We start from the raw sequence: 18027 nt of genomic DNA, 5'->3' as shown, positions 1-18027 counted from the left end.
GCTGTGCACTGACAACTTTGAACTGTGGTGCAGATATCACAAACTGCGAGGTTTGTTTTCTGACAGGCTACTGAATATATTGGCTCAACCAATTTACTTTGCTAGAACAGTTAACTGAAGTGTGTCAGAAGTAAAATAAAATTGTTCAGATCACGTGTTTTACCGAAAAAGACCTCCTCAAAGGAAACCGATTTTGTGCTTTTTGAGTTGTATTATTTATAATACTGTTTATTAACAGGAGTAGAGGACATGCCAGGCCTTACTGACAGTGTCGTGGACATCCTAATGCTTTATCTTGACCTTGGAGATTTACAGAGTAGCACTGCGATTCTCACTGTACATGCGGGACCACACTACTGCACTCCTCATTCATAAAGAGACGTGACACTTCCTGAGCACCCTAAACGAACTGACAGTCATAAAATAAGACATTCCACTCATTTTTCCGATACTTCTTGAATGTTTTGCGTTGTTAAGACAGGGACCCCAAAAAGTATAACAGCCATAAAACAAAGAAACCCGTCTGCTGTACAGATCGCTACCGAAGATACGGAGCTCTTGGCAGTTCCCTACTCAGAGCGTTGCTATTTCGTGTCTCAATGCAATTTTACTGCAATCCAAAGCAAAAAGATGCCATTTCGGCATGTCAGCCAAGAATTACATTTCTGAGAGGCTGGAGGCCTCCAGTTGTGTCCATTTGTTCTCATTGAAAGGTTTCAGAGGACAGCACCCCAGCTTCAAGAGCGAGAGCCGAAAACTGCAGCCTGACCTGCCCGGTCAAGGATAGAAGAGGACACTCCAGGAAGAAAATAATATAACAGTACAGCATCCAGACCTCTGGAGATACCGCGGACACCAACTACAACACAGTTATACAGAACAAAAGATTATCATTCCTTTGTTCTAAATCCCGAGAGGTGCTCATAGTAAACAGAAAATAGGGATTTTTAAGTGCTATGTTTTTTTTAACTGAAAAATTAATAACCATATGAAACACAACAGGTTAGTGGATCATAAAACCTTTGACAATCGTCAAAGGTACATTTTCTAACCAGCAGATAACAACGGTTTCACTGGGAACAAGGACCAGACATCCCAGTCCTGAGGAACACAAGACAAGACCTAGGGTTGGTAGTATATCGCCGGTCAAACCGGAAACTTTCAAAGAACAACTTCTGTGATGCAGCCGTGAGTTGGTGCAGAAGAAGTGCAACGTGAACCGAGCAGAAAACTGCTCCTTCCAGTTCCTTTTCAACGAAGGAAGAAAAAAGCGAACTGTATGTAACCGGTAATGTTAAACGTTAAGGTAGATGAAAAATGCTCTGATCCTGACATTGCTCTATGGAAGAAACACTACAATGCTGCTCCAGAGAAAACAGTCAAACGCAGATACGATGGATCATTTTTGCTAAATACGTTATCAGCATTTCTATCAACAAGAACTGCTCTTCCAACATTTAATATTTAATACACTTTCTATGATATAACATTTCAGCATGAAAACATGTCGAGAGCTGAGATGAATTCTTCTGGACTGGAGGCTGTGCTTGGCATGTGTGGGTTAAATCTGAAACCCCAGGTTCATTTCAAACCCATTTCTGATGCACCCTGACTCCTTGATTCCCATCGAATAATGCCAAAACTCTTCCCTTTAAAAAATGAAAACATATTGTGTCCCCTTTTTCCTACATCCCTCCTCCTGCTTCAACTTTTAAATAGGCAAAATAAACATAGGAAATTAAGGCCTTCACTGGTATGGAAATGTTCTACCACATTTCAGTCGTTCTGTCTTATGAGGTACTGTGAAGCAATCTGAATGGCTTTTACATGACAAGCAGTGGCATATTGTTTACGGCCCTGAAAGCTATGCTTACTGTACAGGAGGCAAAAGAAAAACAACATGGTTAAGAATCTGCTCTTCCTTTGAGCACAATAAAGCATTGCCACACTAATATATAAATGAAGAAAGATCCGCAACAGTAAAAAAGCTCTGTTAACAGCCATAAATATTAGAAAAACTAATGTTTTTACAAAACAACAATTAAGCTACTCGAACCCTTCTCTTAACAAAATAGAAACTATGTTTAATAAATATATACATACTGTATACATCAAACAGCAAAAAAAATGTTATGTTCCTTTGAAAAAAAATGTAACTTATTAAGTAACCCTGAAAAGAGACTTTAATTTTTGGGACTCAATGTAACCTAGCGTGATAAAAAAATTCCACCATAAACTTGCGTGCTCTGGGCGCACACTTCATCGTCAGTGCTCACCGATCTAGGTCTCTGTCATACAGGCTCTTCACTTTGCCTTTGAGGACGTACGGTTTTGATAGAATCCTACAATTAATGTCTTGAAAATGCTATCCGAGATACTTCTTTTTTTCAAAGTAAGTTGACAGGAATGAAAGTCAAGGAAAATGTCAGAAGGCCTTGAGGTCAAAGGTCTTGAGAGAGTTAACACCTTGCCTGGAGAAAGCTTGTTACTGGAGGTACAGCAGAGGCTTATGGGAACTACGGTACGCAGAAAGCTAAGCATTCTAAGATGGCTAACTAGCATGGCCCTGAGTTTAAAGAAGCACACTTGCGGTGTGTTTTAAGTGACCCTCAGAGAAGTGTGGCAGACACTGTTGCTTTGTTTTATAGGAGGCAAAGGTCTTAGGTCCCAGGTCTTGGAAGAGACTGAGTCTTCAAGTTGTGGTGAGGGACAAGGAGTTTAGAAAAACTACAATTTTCTTTGGCAAGGTGATGTTAGGAATGGAGTTTTTTCTAGCCTTGCCCAGTAAGCAGACATATATAAAATGGCAACTGATTACACCCATTCTACATCTTCACTTTAGTTAAGCATGCTTTGCCCTTCACTTGCGCAATGTAGACTTGCACTGAACTGGGTTACAGCTTGTCACTGGGAGCACCTAATCTTTTTCAAAACACTGAGTAACTACTATCTTTTGCCAGGTTCTTTCTCTTACAAATGGAGAGTCAGCTCCAGATTTATGCACTTTTGTTAAAATGAGACTCACCTGCTTTAAAAATGTGTATCTGGCCCACAGATGTGAAAAAGGAAATTCTGAAGCAATATGTCATGAGCAAGCCGTCAGTGAAATTCATTTCCTCTTGCCTGTCTCTCAGGCATTATGTGATAAGCAAATTTGTAGTACAAGTATATTTTGCTCATTACATGCCAATACCCATAACTCAATATGGTTTCACAATAATAAAAGATGGTGGTCACCCATGTGAAGTTCTTGTCCACATGTCCCCATTGGGACACCTATGTCCCAGTGGAAACTACCCATTATTGTGGTCTCTATATGACGTGACCTTATACTCATTTTTTATAAAATGGACAAAGAATATACATCATCTTATTATCTTCAATAGCAATAGCAACGTCACCTCACAGAGCCTGTGATGTGTTATCAAGAAATGTTCTCTTCGCTAGAGGTACACTGCAGCTTGACAGGAAATATCCTTTCACTCTTTGTTTTCTCTGGCTAGCAACACTAAACTGTCTCACAGTTCAATACAAATAGATTCCTGTGTATTGCAATTCTAACAGAGTAAATCCTGCTTACTGGACTAGTAACTAGGGTGCTGCCTGGAACAATCAATGACAAGAGATGCTTCAGTTCTCAGAGTTAACGCCCAGCTTGTTTTAAAGTCTTTTTTGACTGTAGTCAACCCAGCTTTCAATTTTGCCTGCACAGTCCTCATGCCTAAGCCATGTGAAAAGAGAAGCTGTCGTTCTGATTGAGTTCATTCCACTGATCCGGCCCCGGTCCTTTCCATTTCCGTCAACTCTGGATCCTGCTGGTTCTGGTCCCAGTAATCCCCCCAAAAAAGGGAGGGAAATCCTCTCAATATCCACAGTTTTCTCTCCCGAGGGCACAGTAAAGAGGAATCAAGAAGAGAACTGCATGATCTGAGCTGTGTTCCCTTGCTCCCATTTACAAATCTCTGGGAGAGCAGGTTGGCGCATTTCCACTTTTCTGATTAAGGCATTTCTTACTCCCGGGACTGTTTCTAGCGAACACACAGCTGGAAGAGTCTTTACATATCGGAATCCTCTCCATCTCTCGCCTCCAGCAGGCCAGCGCAGCTCAGTCCCGACTCTTCGGATGGGGAATCTGGGCTCGCGTGTGCCACCTCCCAGATTAACAGCGTCTGGAAGAAAAGGCCGTCAGTCGAGGCTCGGGCCCTGTTGCTTAGTCTGCTGCGCCCTCCCTTCTGCACAGAGACGGAGGGCACCGGGAGCTTTCCCGAAACCGAAAATGCAGGCCTGCCCCCCCCTCCTGTCCTCCTCCAGACTTTGAAGCGCTGGCGCGCGGCAGGTGCCCGTCTCCCGAGTCAACCCCAGTCCCACCCCTCCTGCCAGTGTCGTCTCCTCCTCCAGCTGGAGTTCCGATAAAGCCGTGCCGCTCCTCCTCCTCCTCCTCCTGCGCTCAAACCCCGCGAAGGCTCGGGCCTCTCAGCCCACGCAGCTGCACTCCGCGGCGGAGAGCCGCTCCACCGTCCGCCAGCTGTTCTCCACGTCCATGAAGGACACGGTCTCGTAGCGCGTGGGCCGGCAGCAGGGGTGGGCGGAGACGCCCTCCCGGGCCTTGATGGCCCCCTGCCGGACCAGCGCTGCGAGCACCAGGTCGTGGTCGCTGCGCGCCCGCTGGCAGCCGCCGGCGCAGTACTTGAAGCGGACGATCTCGTCGGACTCGTAGCCCAGCCCCAGGTCGCGGACGCGCAGGTTCTTGATCCGCACTCGGCAGTCCCTTTTGGACTTCTTCTCTCCCTTCCTGGGCCGGCCGGGCCGCGCGGAGCCCGGGGGAGAGCGATCCCACCGGCCCCGATGGAGCGCCGGGTCTTCGGCAAGGGCCGGGTGAGCTGTGGGAAGACAGGGAGAGGGTGAGCCGGCCAGAGGACACAGTCTGTAACCGTCCTCTGTCTTACTAAAGGAACGTTTCCCCTAAACAGCGACTGCGTCGGCCAAGAAGCAGCGCAGGCTAACCCCAGTGATGCTGTCACCTACCTTACAGCCGAAAGTTTGAAAGAAGGAATCGGGACCAAACCCCTTGGACACGCTGGGTCCGCAGCAGCAGTTGTAACCCGTGACCCTCCTGTAACAGCTCCTCAGCCCTACCCAACAAACTACACCCCCCACTAGTGGGCTCTGCTTCCCAGCGTTACCAGTTACAGTTTATCCACGGAAATCGGACCGCTGCAGTCTCGTGGTTACTACCGAAGTGGGGGGGGAGTGGAAACAAGTCATAGGAATATTTCAATTCTGGTCTGTTCAAATAGTGACTGAATTATCAGTAACGCATTACTTAATGTACTCCCAGAGCATGCGGTCTTTCACTGACATCAAGGGAGAGAGTGCTTTAGCTAAAGAGAAGAGAAGCACAGTGTGGCTTTCTTCGTTAATTAAAGCTGTGCTGTTTCGATGGAGATAACTCCTTAAAGCCTAAAACAAGCCGAATTGCAAGATCATAAAAACTGGATAGAAGTGCTCGGTTGCGTTCTCACTGCTTCCTTCGTAGGCTTTTTCTGAAACAAGCATGGTTTCTTTGAGCAGCTAAACCAGGGGCAGGCTTCATCCTTCTCTGCTCACACTTTTCCCTGAATGTGAATTCCCGTGAAAGGGTGGATCACTGGTTTTCTTACAGGATTTCTGGACCAGAGAAACCTTGTGCACATGTCCTTTCATGTGCCTATGGATGCTGTTTAAATTCCACAGAGAGACGAGAGGCATTCACAAATATCGCTCCTGAGGCCAACGGAATTAAGAAACCTACCGTGTGAGCAACTTCACGGCATGTGGTTCATTGTGTTCAAACTTGCAGGTTGATTTCTTGAAAGATTTAACATAATTTCATAAAACAATGCTATGCATCCAGTGCCTGAGACCATTTGTAAGCTATACTATATCTTGTTAGACCGTGGGAGGATCTTTCGGGATGTTCAGATGTTGAGATTTGTAATCTAACTGTACTGTATGTATTACTGACTTGACGTATGCATTACTGACTTCTCAAACTTTACTGCTCTTCACTGCTCTTTCTGAGCCTGCTAGTCAGTCACAAAACTCTTTTTCCCAGAAAGGCTTGGTTAGCACATGTGCATTAAATTATCATTTCAAAGCTGTTCTCATGGCCAAAAGAAAAGTGAAGCAGCATTAAAACACAGATGCTCCATTTGTAAACAGAAATATAACTGATAAATATTTCTGTCTTAAATCTGAGGGAAGAAAATACTTAAAAAGTCCCTGGTCTGAACTGAATTTATTAAGATTGACTCCAAATGTTGCTTCACCTGTGCACACGTGAAAATTATTTGTTACTTCCAAATGAGGATCGCCAAACTGAGGAGAGATTACCAACGCCCTCTTAGGAAGAAGATATGCTCAGCTTCCCGTTGACCAAAATCGAATTTTCAACAGGCACTGCACAAGTGAAAGTCACAGATAAGCACACAGAGTGTTTACTACAAAGTTTACCGTGGGCCATGTTAAGTCACGCTGGTTTCTCAGCACCTCTCTCCGGGGACTCACCGAACAGGCCTCCCCAGGACGAATGTGCCTCTCCGCCCTCTCTGGGCTCCTCCACCTCCAGGTTGTCGGGCGGGATCCAGACTGCCTTCCCCAGCACCGACTCCGGCTCGGGGCTGGGCTCAGCCCGCAGGCTCTCCCCGGGAAGAAGCCCGTCCACGAGGGGCAGCAGAGAGGCCAGCACCCACAGCGCCACCTGGCGAGAGCAGACAGAGCCCTGCCGTGTCTGTGCTTTCCTCTCGGGACACACCCAGCTTCCATCTCAGAGCCACAGACACACACACACCAGACGTTACAGCACAGCGGGGCTGTTGCCTGCTTTGCCTTTTCCAGGGGGGAACCGAGCGTTAGCGACAGGTAACTGGTTTTGCAGGCCATGCACGACCAGCAGAATATGTTTTTGTGAGGTTTTGGAGGCGTCAATGATGCACAATGATAAACAGTAAAATGTAATGACTGCTAGGGGGACACTTCGGAAGTGCACGGGAGTAAAACCAGGCCTTCCCATAAGCTGGCAGCCATATCACCCTGCAGCGCAGAGCTGGCGGCCCCACTGGAGCTCAGCAGGTGTGAGCCTGGTCAGCACCTGGATGGGAGACCTCCTGGGAATAACTAAGGGTCCCGCTGGAGGAGGTGCGATGGACGACACCTCGGGGCCCCAGTGCCCCCCAGATGGGGGGGCCACGCTTCAGCAAGAGAGCAAGCAGCTCCCGCCCTGTGCTGCACCGGTGGTGTTACGGGATCTTTCAGGGTAAAAAAAGTGCCATTGAGATGCAAACCATGGTAATATAACCGGAGGTACTGTACCTTCCAGCCTCCCAGGTAGGATCCCGTCCTGAGAGACACTTCGGTCTGCTCCGGAACACTTCCTGCACTCTCCCGTCTCTTCCTGTCTGGAGATGAAGGAAGAGCCAGTTAGTTCACACTAACACCTATCTCACCCTTGACTGAAGAACAACGTACAGATAAAAAAACCTTTTACCTTTTAACCTTCTAATTGACCCATTGTCAGAGTTCTATTTTGCTGCTATGCACAGTACTTCTGATCCACTGCAAAGTTTTAATCGTTCAAAACAAAAATAAACTCCTAGTCAGGCAGAATAAATCCATTCCTTTACTAAACTGTAAAGATTCGATTTTTCCATACATGTATATTACTCTTTTGATTTGGAGAGGATGCTTATTATGTATTAAAATATTGCATCTTGAATCCTGAGAAAAAAAATGATACGAATGCCAACAAACAGATACATGTTGAAGCTCTCATCCGAGGGTAAAGAAATTGTTCGTGTCCCGAGTGCTGTGTCCTAAAGACCTTTGTATTTTAAAAACCAACTTTGCATTTCAGCTGGCTGGGATAGGATCTGGCTTCCCCGCGACCCTGTGGGCCAAATTGAGTTCATCTGGGATATAACCTGATGTAAAACATTCGGAATAAAATAAAAACAATCAAACAGTTAGGAAAATAGTTTAAAATAATCAATTTCTATTATATTAATGCTTTAAATAACAGTAGTAGAATAACAGTTTTTCACAGTCCAGAGTGAATTAAAATACCACAGTCTTATGTACTGTAAGTCATTCTTTTTTATCTTGCCCAAACTTCATCAATCTTTTGCACATTTTCAGCGCTTTCTAAAGCAAGCACTACGTTCTGCCTCTCTGGTGGGAAAACCTCAATGTATTGAGATAGGTCACACTGCTTGTGTCGGCTTGTCTACTGAAACGATTCATACGCCTCACAAGTTCAGTGACAACACCTTCTATAGAACCCTTCTCAATGGAATTCTTAAAGAGCCAGAGATCTTTCTATTGAAAATATTAAAAGGTTTACAGAAACAGAAACTCTGCAGAAGGGCAGCAGACCATTACTGATCGAAAGCCGATAAGGTGGTCTTCCTATTACAGCGAACCTGTTTCTGAAATGACTTGCACAGTGAGGCTGACCTTTCTGTTTTACGCCCTTGACAGGGTGGGAACTACTGTACTGCCGCCACACTAACGTGGCATGAGATCAGCCCACAATACCTCGCTACAGTTCACTTATCCTTTCTAAAATATTCCTCTGAAAGACAATGAGAAACGGTGACAGCACTAAAATCTGGAAAGAAGAGATTGGTGCATTTATCAGAGAACAGAAAGGGAGATGGCTGTCACAATTCAGTCGTCCGGCATGTAATATTAAGTCACTTTAATAAACTCTTAACATTAACCGGTGAATGTTGAGCATGGTGATAATGATGATAAAGAATTAAGGCTGTTATGGAGGGGGGGTGTAATTCGATTACTGAACAGCTGGGGGCACTGTATAGCAACCTTTCCTCAGATCTCTTCAAGAGCAGCACAAAATCGTTTTCTCTGTCCATCGCCACTTGCGGTGTCACCTCTTTCACTCCACCATTTGCACATGTTTGAAGTTGACACCGCAAAAAAAAGTCACACACTAAACTATGAGCTCTGGCATGAAGTGTGTGTTTCAAGAGAAAACGTCTGTGATGCTATGAAACTTGTACAATGAAAGCACAATAAAGCAGTGTTAGAGCCCTTACAGTACAGTTTTCAATTGAACTGTATTATTACTTTAAATCACACTGGTGATACATGACAGACAGGATTATTAAAGTGACTATTTTAAAAGAGGGTAGCAATAATGTTTTTTTGTAAATAACCTCAACTTTCAAAAAGCATTTACGATCCAGCTGCTTCAGGTCCTGTGTGGTCTTGACACAGCACAGCACAGCACCAGAACTCACATCCCTGCTCTTGCCAGGGGCTGTGTGCAGCATCCAGCATGGTTTATAAGAGAGATCCAAGACCATGCTGTCTCTATGACTCACTTTACTGGGAGAACATTTACATACAGTACAATATTTGGATGCAAGACTTATGCCATGAAGCAGGAGGGATTGGGTTGATCTAGAAACAACACAACTGCTTTTTTTTTTTTGCAGATACTTTTAGTTTACCCCTGTCTTCTAAAAGGCACACATGTTGCAATGTCTTTATGACTTGAGAGCCCCTTCTCCAGGATTTGTTGGATCGTATTACCCCCGCTGATAATGATCAGGACTGTGGATGCCGTTTCATTAATTTCAGAGGAAAGCAGCCATGAAGAGAATTAAATAAAGGCTTGTATAGGATTTCAATGGTTTTATTACACGTCTGGGTATAAAAAAGGATTTATGCACGATATGGGAACACAATAGGTTTAAGAGCAGGCTGTCATAATATAACTTATAAGTGACCACCAAGGATTCATGGGGAGATATAAATAGAAGGACAAATCAACAACAGGAGAGCATGTTGTTTTTATCTCTTGCTTTTTATATCTCTTTTACTGCTGTCAGCTTTCTAAAAATAGCCTTCCCTGCATATAAACCTGCACACATTGCTTCCCTGTGGCAGGAACACAGTACAAAGGCTTTATGGAAGACACACTGACAGCAAGTGGACAGGAGTCCAATTTTTTGAAGTCCTAGTATTTGCAGTATAAGAAGCATAAACACTGCTGCTAATTATCGTTATGTGTATGACTGTGTCTTTGATGTGCAGGTCATCGCAAAAGACTGCAAGATAATTTAAAAAAGTATTAGGAAAATTGGACAATACAATCAATGCATTAGTCAGCTTGGAAGGGGGCTTGTACCAAAAACCGAAGAGATTCCTTAACTGAACTGAAATTGCTTTAAGATTATTGAGGTACAAGTCTTAGTCTTAAGGAACGCCTGTGCGTAAGGCACTGCAGAATGCTTTGGAAAAATGCGTATTGTTTATCACAGCAAAGACTATAAAACAGATTCCATTCTACCAAGGCTCTGTACATGAACTACGAGGTCGTTTGAATTTATTTCTCATTACCAGAGGTGACAGCTTTGTTCTCGCATTCCACACCATTCAGGGAATTAACACGGGGCTCGAGGAATGCCAGAGAAAACTTTGCAATCCTAACCACCCCTGCTCAACACTGATTGCTGGACGAGGTTACTCCCTGGACCTGTCAAGGACTGGCAAGGATCAAGCCTCTAATTGCTTATTGTTATTAGCAGTGGAGATTAATTAACCCTCCAGTTCTGCCATCTACAAGGAAAATGAAAGCCATTAAGGGAAAGCATTGCAATTGATCTGCTTGCACTGCAGCCCCAACACTTTAAATCAAATCTCATTTCCAGACTGGGAAGCTGAAAGAGGACACTAGGCAGGACACTTTCATGCTCTAACCTGATTTCGGACTTGTGCATTTCAGGTAAAACAGCCTTTTCAAAGCTGCCACTGATGCCTGTTTTCAAAGGCAATGAGTGGTTTAATGTTGTGCGAGGTAACCTCAGCAGCTGTGTGCGTTTTAATGTCTTCCTCTGCATGGTGGGGCCCACTCTCCTTCTTGTGTGGCACTGTTGTGCACATCAGAATGAAACCTGGCAGCAGGGAGATGGCATCATGAGGTCAGTCTTGTTTCAACCACTTCAAAACTTCTCGAAACTTAAAGAACTGCCACCATGTGAGTAACAGTGATATGATAAATAACTGTCCCAGTGCAGCAAGACAGCGATGCTAACCACTGCACGACCATGCTGCCTTTACAAACTTTTTCATTCCTATTCCTCAGTATCATCCTCACACCAGCCCATTTCATCCTGCCGTTCTCTTACTAACTGAGCGCCATGGGGTTCCTGCTAGAACAGAGAAGGACTCGTTATCTGAAAGACTCATCATCTCTCCTAATGTCTTCCTGTACCCACAACGACTGTACTCCTACACCACTACACACACATGCAAGCTGAAATTGCACTGTCCCCTCGATAGCCCAGTAAAACTGTAACAGGCATAATAATATTTAATATTTATTAATTAACCATACTATTTTTAACCATACTATTTTTGCGCTGTTCCAAGAATTACCTTGCACTGTTTTTGTCCTGTTATATTTTCTCTGTTTGCGGAATTTTGCACAGTTTTGATTACTTGATTACATGTTATTTATGTTATGTTATTACATGTTACTGTTATTGTTATTGTGTTACTGTCTATTGTCTTATCTTCTGTCCTATTTATATACTGCACCTGAGTGACTAATGAGAAACACTTTTCATTATACTATGCACCTGTGTAAGTTTAATGACAATAAAGTTGAATTGAATTGAGTTGAATTGAAAGGACAGCCTCTGTATCAAGGGCCCTTTAAGGCACTTTTGTCTTAAAAGCTTCATGTTTTGCTGTTGTAGTGAGTCGCAAAAGGAGAACCCAGGGCAAAGCTGACTAAAGGAAGTCTGTGCAGAGGTCAGGAAAGGTCTGCTGTGTTTTACTGCCCTTTGACTCCAGGGCCCTCTGCCCAGAGGGCTATAAAAGAGGCTTTACCTGTCAGCCGGCTGGAATTAACAGGTGTTGAAGTAAAAGCGAGAGAACAACAAGGATTAAATGGAGATTTTGGTCAATGATAACAGTCCGGTAAAAGCATACAGTTTTATAAGATCTAATTTTACGATTTGAGCTGGTTGATTATTACCAGACATTCTTTCCTCAGGTGTGCCAGGCTGCTGTCAAAAAGCAACTGCTCTGCAAGCACATAATCTCACTCCCTCTACTTCCCTCTGTCATAAAAATGCAATAAATTCCTTCACACACTTCCACTTGTCTCTCAGACAGGCAGTGCCACTGCTCTGCAAACCAGGAATCACCGTGGCCCCAGGGCCTCCTCGAAAACGAATACATGGCTGGATGATTGAGCTGTCATCTGAGGTCAGACTGCAATTGGGAATTACAAAGAATACACTACATAGGATACGAAAACAATCGTAGCTTCTTGCTTCCGCACACCATGAATTGTACAAATGTGGGCATCTGATACAAGCTCTTCTGTAACAAAAACTAAAATAAATACGTTTTGGAGACAAAATCCCTTTTTCAAATTCACGTTTAACACACATTAGAGCTGCAGTGCTTCAACATGACTACTATGGACACCACTACTACTGCTGCTACTGCTGCTGCTGTTGCTACTATTACTGCTTCTACTACTGCTACTGCATTCTTTAGTGGTGCCCCTGTAAACCAACTTCCTTTCTCCACACCCACCCAGGCCATTTCAAGGACATGGGGAGGGCAGCGCTGGTCACCGCTCGAGACAGCAGCTCGCAGAGCTGGCCCTGGAGCAGCTGCTGTGAAGCAACCAGCAAAACGTATCCGAACGCATGAACGTGACCAGCGACGCGCTGGACGAGCTGCAAGCACGTCATAGCCTTCAAATCCAGCTGCACTACACCTGCCGAGGGATGCACTCTTATTGAGAATACACAAGGAATCCTCCTGGAGGTCTGACAGCTCTCCCCAGCACAGCTGTCTCGCGCACTCAGAAGAGATGGGCGTGATAACACTATAATGCATTCTATTGCACACTGGATTGAGCTGCCAGGAAGTCCAACTGCATCTCAACAAAACCCTACAGAAATGACTTCAAGTCAGAGCTGGAGGGTGAAGAATCAGTGACAGAGTAAAGTGCTTCTGAGTAATGGACTGTAACAGAAGAGCATTGTGCTCATGATCTTTACAGACCCGTGCAAAGCATTCTGGGAGGCCTCATCATGAAGGACCCTACAGACGCTATTGTGTTGTGTTACACTGTCCCTGTAAAGATGTGATCAAGGCCTCAAATGTCAGAAGTAAGATGGTCCATTTTAGCGACAAGGAAGACAGGGATCAGCCATAAGCTAAAGCCCTTTGTTTGAATTAGAGGGCTTCCCTTTGTGACTGCATTCAGAAGGCAAATAAGAAGGAAACTGAAACAGACACTGCAGGAATCCAGATGATGTTTATATGGTGTCTTAAGAGTACACCGTGGACAAACATGCATGAGTCATGAGCATCACAGGTCATCTGCAGGACAGCTCCTGCCTGTCTGCTAAACTACACCAAGGAGTTGATGGGAAGGTTCATTCGAATCCACTGTGTCAGATCTGGAGGGCAAAACCAGGGATGTCATTTTTGAGACAGAAAGTAGCGGGACTGCTGCTGAGCCTGAGACCTCAGAAATGGGAAGCACAACCTTTCTTCAGGACAAAGCGCAGATAAAGGGATGCTCAGTGGAAATTAAGAGGAAACGTATATGAATGTCTAGGATGTACCTCCACACAAAGTCATGTTGGGTTGGGCTAAACAAACTGCTGGGGTCTAATAGATCTTGATGTCCTCAAAAGGCATCTGGTGACCACACCGGCAAGATAGGCATCTACTTGTTTTTAATGTTGCTTATGTTCTTGTGATTTGAAAACCCTTAACAAAGACGGAGCACCACCACAGAAGAGTCCTGATTCCCACGAGTGGTGGGAAGTCCTGGCCCAGTGCGAGTGGTCCGGTGGTAATGGGGTAGTGGGGCAGAACAGGGGTTAGGAGTCTGGACTTGTAACTGGAAGGCTGTGGGATCAAGTCCCAGGTGAGACACTGATCTTGTACACGATACTTTTTCCAGATGGATCCAGTAAAACACTCGGCAGTATACAGAAAAAGGGTGCAAATATTAAGTTGCTTTGCACAAAAGCATCAGCCTGATAAACCTGTATGCAGGAAGTACTGCACATGCTGCAGTTTTGGATCGCTGTCTGCCTGGATTAGCTCCCTTTACAATGCCTTCTAAAGAGGTTCTCACCCTGGCATTCCCTCCAGTCTGAACAAGCTGTCGAGAAATGAGAATGTGCCAAACCACGTGGGGAACAACTGTGAGTTTAAACCTGATGGCTATTTACAACGTGAAGCATTCAACCAAACAGGCTTGGCACACCGTCTTCTCTAAAAGCCTGTCACAAATTCCATCGTATACACACATTACTGGACAGTAGCATGTGTGCTGCATTCATATCTATCTTATATCATATACTGTAAGTGGCTCATTATGCACAAGATCTTAGGAGCAATACTGAACAAAATAAATTGTTGTTTTGAGACATCTCTCTGTTGTTAGAAGATTGCAGGAGTGTGCATTCAATTGTTATACATTGCATCAAAAACATTGCGAATGAAAAAAAAGAGCCAAGTTACAAATTCAACGAGCAACCCATCTCCAAACCTCAGTCATACGCAGACAGTCTCACATGTAAGGAAGTGACTACAGTGCCCATGGGCAGTAATGTGAGAGACTCAATGAGTTGAAGAAACAAATGTGTGGAATGTCTTGTGCACCAAGTGTGAGGCACGAGACACTTGTAGTACATACTTGCATGAAGCTTATCAATAGCGTTTTTGTAAAATAGAGATTTATCTCCCTTATTGTGTTGGAAACAATGAAGAACAGTTTTCCCATTTAAAAAGGCTAACCAATTTCACTTCAGGTTTGAAGTGTCTTAAGTTGTATGGACAGGTCACATATACAGTGTTATTTATCACAAATAAACGTAGGAATTTACAATTGGACAGCATGTCTTATAAGAAAATCCACTTACAACGTAGAACAAAGTAGTCTGTATTTCACTGATCAGACTAAAAGATGGTTTTACGGGAGTGCAGTGTTTTCCCCTACGGTCAGACACAGGAAGCAATCCAGAGAAAAACAACCAGATACATCCCTGGGCTTAAGGGTATGTCGTACACTGACAGGCTGGGGGGAACTGAATCTTTTCGGTCTTGAACAGAGGAGACTATGAGGAGGCCCAATACCAGTTCCTCAAAGGCACTGACAGAGTCAGCCCAGTGGAAGTATTTAGAGCCAACAGTGAAACACAAACCAGAGGACACAAGTGGAAACTATGAGGAAGTGCTATTAAAACTCAGAACAGGAGGCACTTCTTTACATGAAAGGTTGTAAATGTCTGGAACACATGCTGCCCACCCATGCTGATGAGGGAGACACCCTAGGCTCCTTCAGAAAATGGCTGGATGAGATTCCCCGACTACATACCTACTAGACATGGCTGCATTTGGAGCTTTTCCACAGACAGCGGAATAAAGAACAGGCTAAATAAGAGTTCAGCTGCAGTTTTCCATTATGCACAAATCATTTATTTAATCAAGGGAACTTAAACCATGTAAAGCTTTACTATGAACTTGATCCTAATTCATATCAGTAGATGGTCACTGTTTCTTCTAGGAATGCCTCTCGTGCTTGTTTTGGACAAAGCAGCTGATTCGGAAATTGTTTGATCCCCCAAATTCCAGTCCAGCTCAGGGAGCCCTGGTTCTCAAAGTCCTCTCCTTCCCTCAGGAAACCTCTGCCCAGATCTAAACAATCGAGACGTTTCTCTTCCAGGATCATAGCTGTGAAGAACGTCGCTCTGGCCCTGCCGAGATTCTGTATTCACATTAGGAACTGCCACCATCGGAGCTGCTTTTAAGGAGAGTGAGGCTACATGACAATGTGTGTTTGTTTTTCTGTGTGATTAAAGGGGAAAAACTGCTCCTAATAACACGAATGGAGACAAATCCTGTAGAAGATTTTGAGTCTAGGCTTTGGCTAGGAATTCTTTCCAGCGACTACGTACAGTACAGTTGGTTTAATTCTGCACGAAAGAAAAGTCATTACAGGAAGGATAATTATAGCACCAGCGCGCTTGCAATGGCTTTTAAAATCCTTCTAGACAAACAACGTGAACTTAGATGCTAGCTGTACCACAAGATGTAGCATTGCATTCCACAGACAGAAGATACAAAATGTCAACGTAATTGAAAAAATACATTGTAAGTACTATCCTGGCATCGAAATTACTGGTTCTGATTATCAGCCAATTCTACAAAGGCTACAACTTCACTCTAGACAAACAAAGTGAATTGGTATATAGAGTACAGCTGTGGGCCTAAATTCCACTGAAAATCATACAACGTCAGACACAGTTCCAGTGCTGAAGTTAAATAGCACACAGGCAGACCACTAAACCAGTCAGTAATGTCTCAGTCCGTAATTGATTCTTTTAGCAGCTGAAAGTCAGACTCCATCTTTCTCCCCAGATAAGAAGTTGACCATGGTTGCATCTGCAAAACCAGGCTTTGCCGTGATTATACTATGCAAATTCTATCATGTAAAATACTTTTTCCAACGACGTACAGAAACCATGCCCACACTCTCCCCTGGTTTTCTCTGTCGTGTCCTTCCCTGAGAAAACCGCGATCATTAAAGCATTAGAAGCGCAGTCCTCGAGTGGTTCAAGGCCTGTGACTGAGCTCGAAACCCAGACGGATGTGTGTTACTGTCCGGGACGCAGTTTTTATTTTGCTTTCCAAATTAAGTGGATATTGTTTGCATTCCTTCGCATGCAGTGTCCTCACAAGCACAGCCTTTGTGGTGTAGCGAGCCAGCTGCCTTCTCAGTTCTCTGCCACGATCCCCCCCTCTCTCTCACACACAAACACATAATCCATTGAGCTACAGTACATCACTGCCCACTTGTGTAGTCAGCCCAGGACCATATCTGATCCCTATCGTAACCGACTATTAACACAACTAAAAAAGAAACCTGACTACAAGGCAGCTGTTCACTCAAGGAAGGAGATTCCTTTACTTTTACAGGTGCAAGGACCACTTACTGTACAGCACTGTTTTAAGTGTAATGGAGTCGCACTTACAAAGGTCTGCTCCGACAGTTTTTTTGAGAAAATCTTCCATTCAAATGCAATTAAAAGGTTACTAGTGATGTCACAGGAACATACTGTAGGAAACAACATTAAGATTCTACATACTGTACATTCTAACTACACAATAAGAAATGGCATGGGGCGCAGTGGTCAGCATCCCTGCTTCACAGCACTGGGGCTTTGGGTCCAGTTCTGGACCTGGGGTGCTGTCTGCGAGGGTGTGTGCCCTGTGATGGACTGGTGTCCTGTCCAGGGCGTATCCTGCCTTGCAACAGTTACTTGCCAGGACAGACTCCAGCTCCCCTGCACCGCTAAATTGGAGGAAGGGGTTAGAGAATAGATGGATGGAACAAAATTAGAAAAGAAAACTTAGTCTTTTACTTATTCTCATTTTCCATTAGAAAATAAACTTTATTATTATTATTATGCCTCACTGGCACAAAAACCAGCAGGCATGTGGGTCTCCACTACCAGGACTGGACTGACTGGAATATGAAGTAAAATTATCTCTTCATTTGTTTGCTGCCCGTAAGAAAATTCTCAGTGGAAATGCTTTATATTTTATTACCAACATTATAATTAATACTACTTCCTTACACTTATATAGCGCTTATCTGGACACTCCACTCAAAGCACCTTTTATACAGTGCAGTGTCCCCGCCACTATACTGGGGTATTAGGATCCACACAGAACACAGGGTGAGCGCCCCCTACTGGTCCCACTAACACCTCTTCCAGCAGCAACATTAGCTTTCCCAGGAGGTCTCCCATCCAGGTACAGGCCAGGCTCCCACCTGCTGAGCTTCACTGGGTTGCAAGGTGATATAGCTGGTGGCATGTATCTGAAAGATATCTGATAGCTCCAACATAAACAGAGTCTGACCTCAGTTGGAGGACTGGTGACTCTAACAAAGTGGTCTTCCTGCCTTCTGCGTGT

The 18027-nt window shown here is 44.3% G+C and overlaps 1 protein-coding gene across 1 annotated transcript in view; it reads right to left on the bottom strand.

Annotated features, from left to right (window-relative positions):
- Positions 1–2056: 2056 nt before the first annotated feature.
- The window catches only part of LOC102684341 (artemin), a 22103-nt gene continuing 6132 nt past the window's right edge, over positions 2057–18027 (bottom strand). The window contains exons 2-4 of the mRNA XM_015355127.2: positions 7351–7436; positions 6547–6739; positions 2057–4880 (exon numbers count right to left, since the gene is read on the bottom strand). Coding sequence (XP_015210613.1) covers positions 4474–4880; positions 6547–6739; positions 7351–7436 — 686 coding nt within the window. The 3' untranslated portion in view covers positions 2057–4473. The remainder of the gene's footprint in view (positions 4881–6546; positions 6740–7350; positions 7437–18027) is intronic.

Source organism: Lepisosteus oculatus, chromosome 9, assembly GCF_040954835.1.
Source record: "Lepisosteus oculatus isolate fLepOcu1 chromosome 9, fLepOcu1.hap2, whole genome shotgun sequence".
NCBI classification, from domain to species: Eukaryota; Metazoa; Chordata; class Actinopteri; order Semionotiformes; family Lepisosteidae; genus Lepisosteus; species Lepisosteus oculatus.
This window is presented reverse-complemented; position numbering and strand designations above follow the sequence as displayed.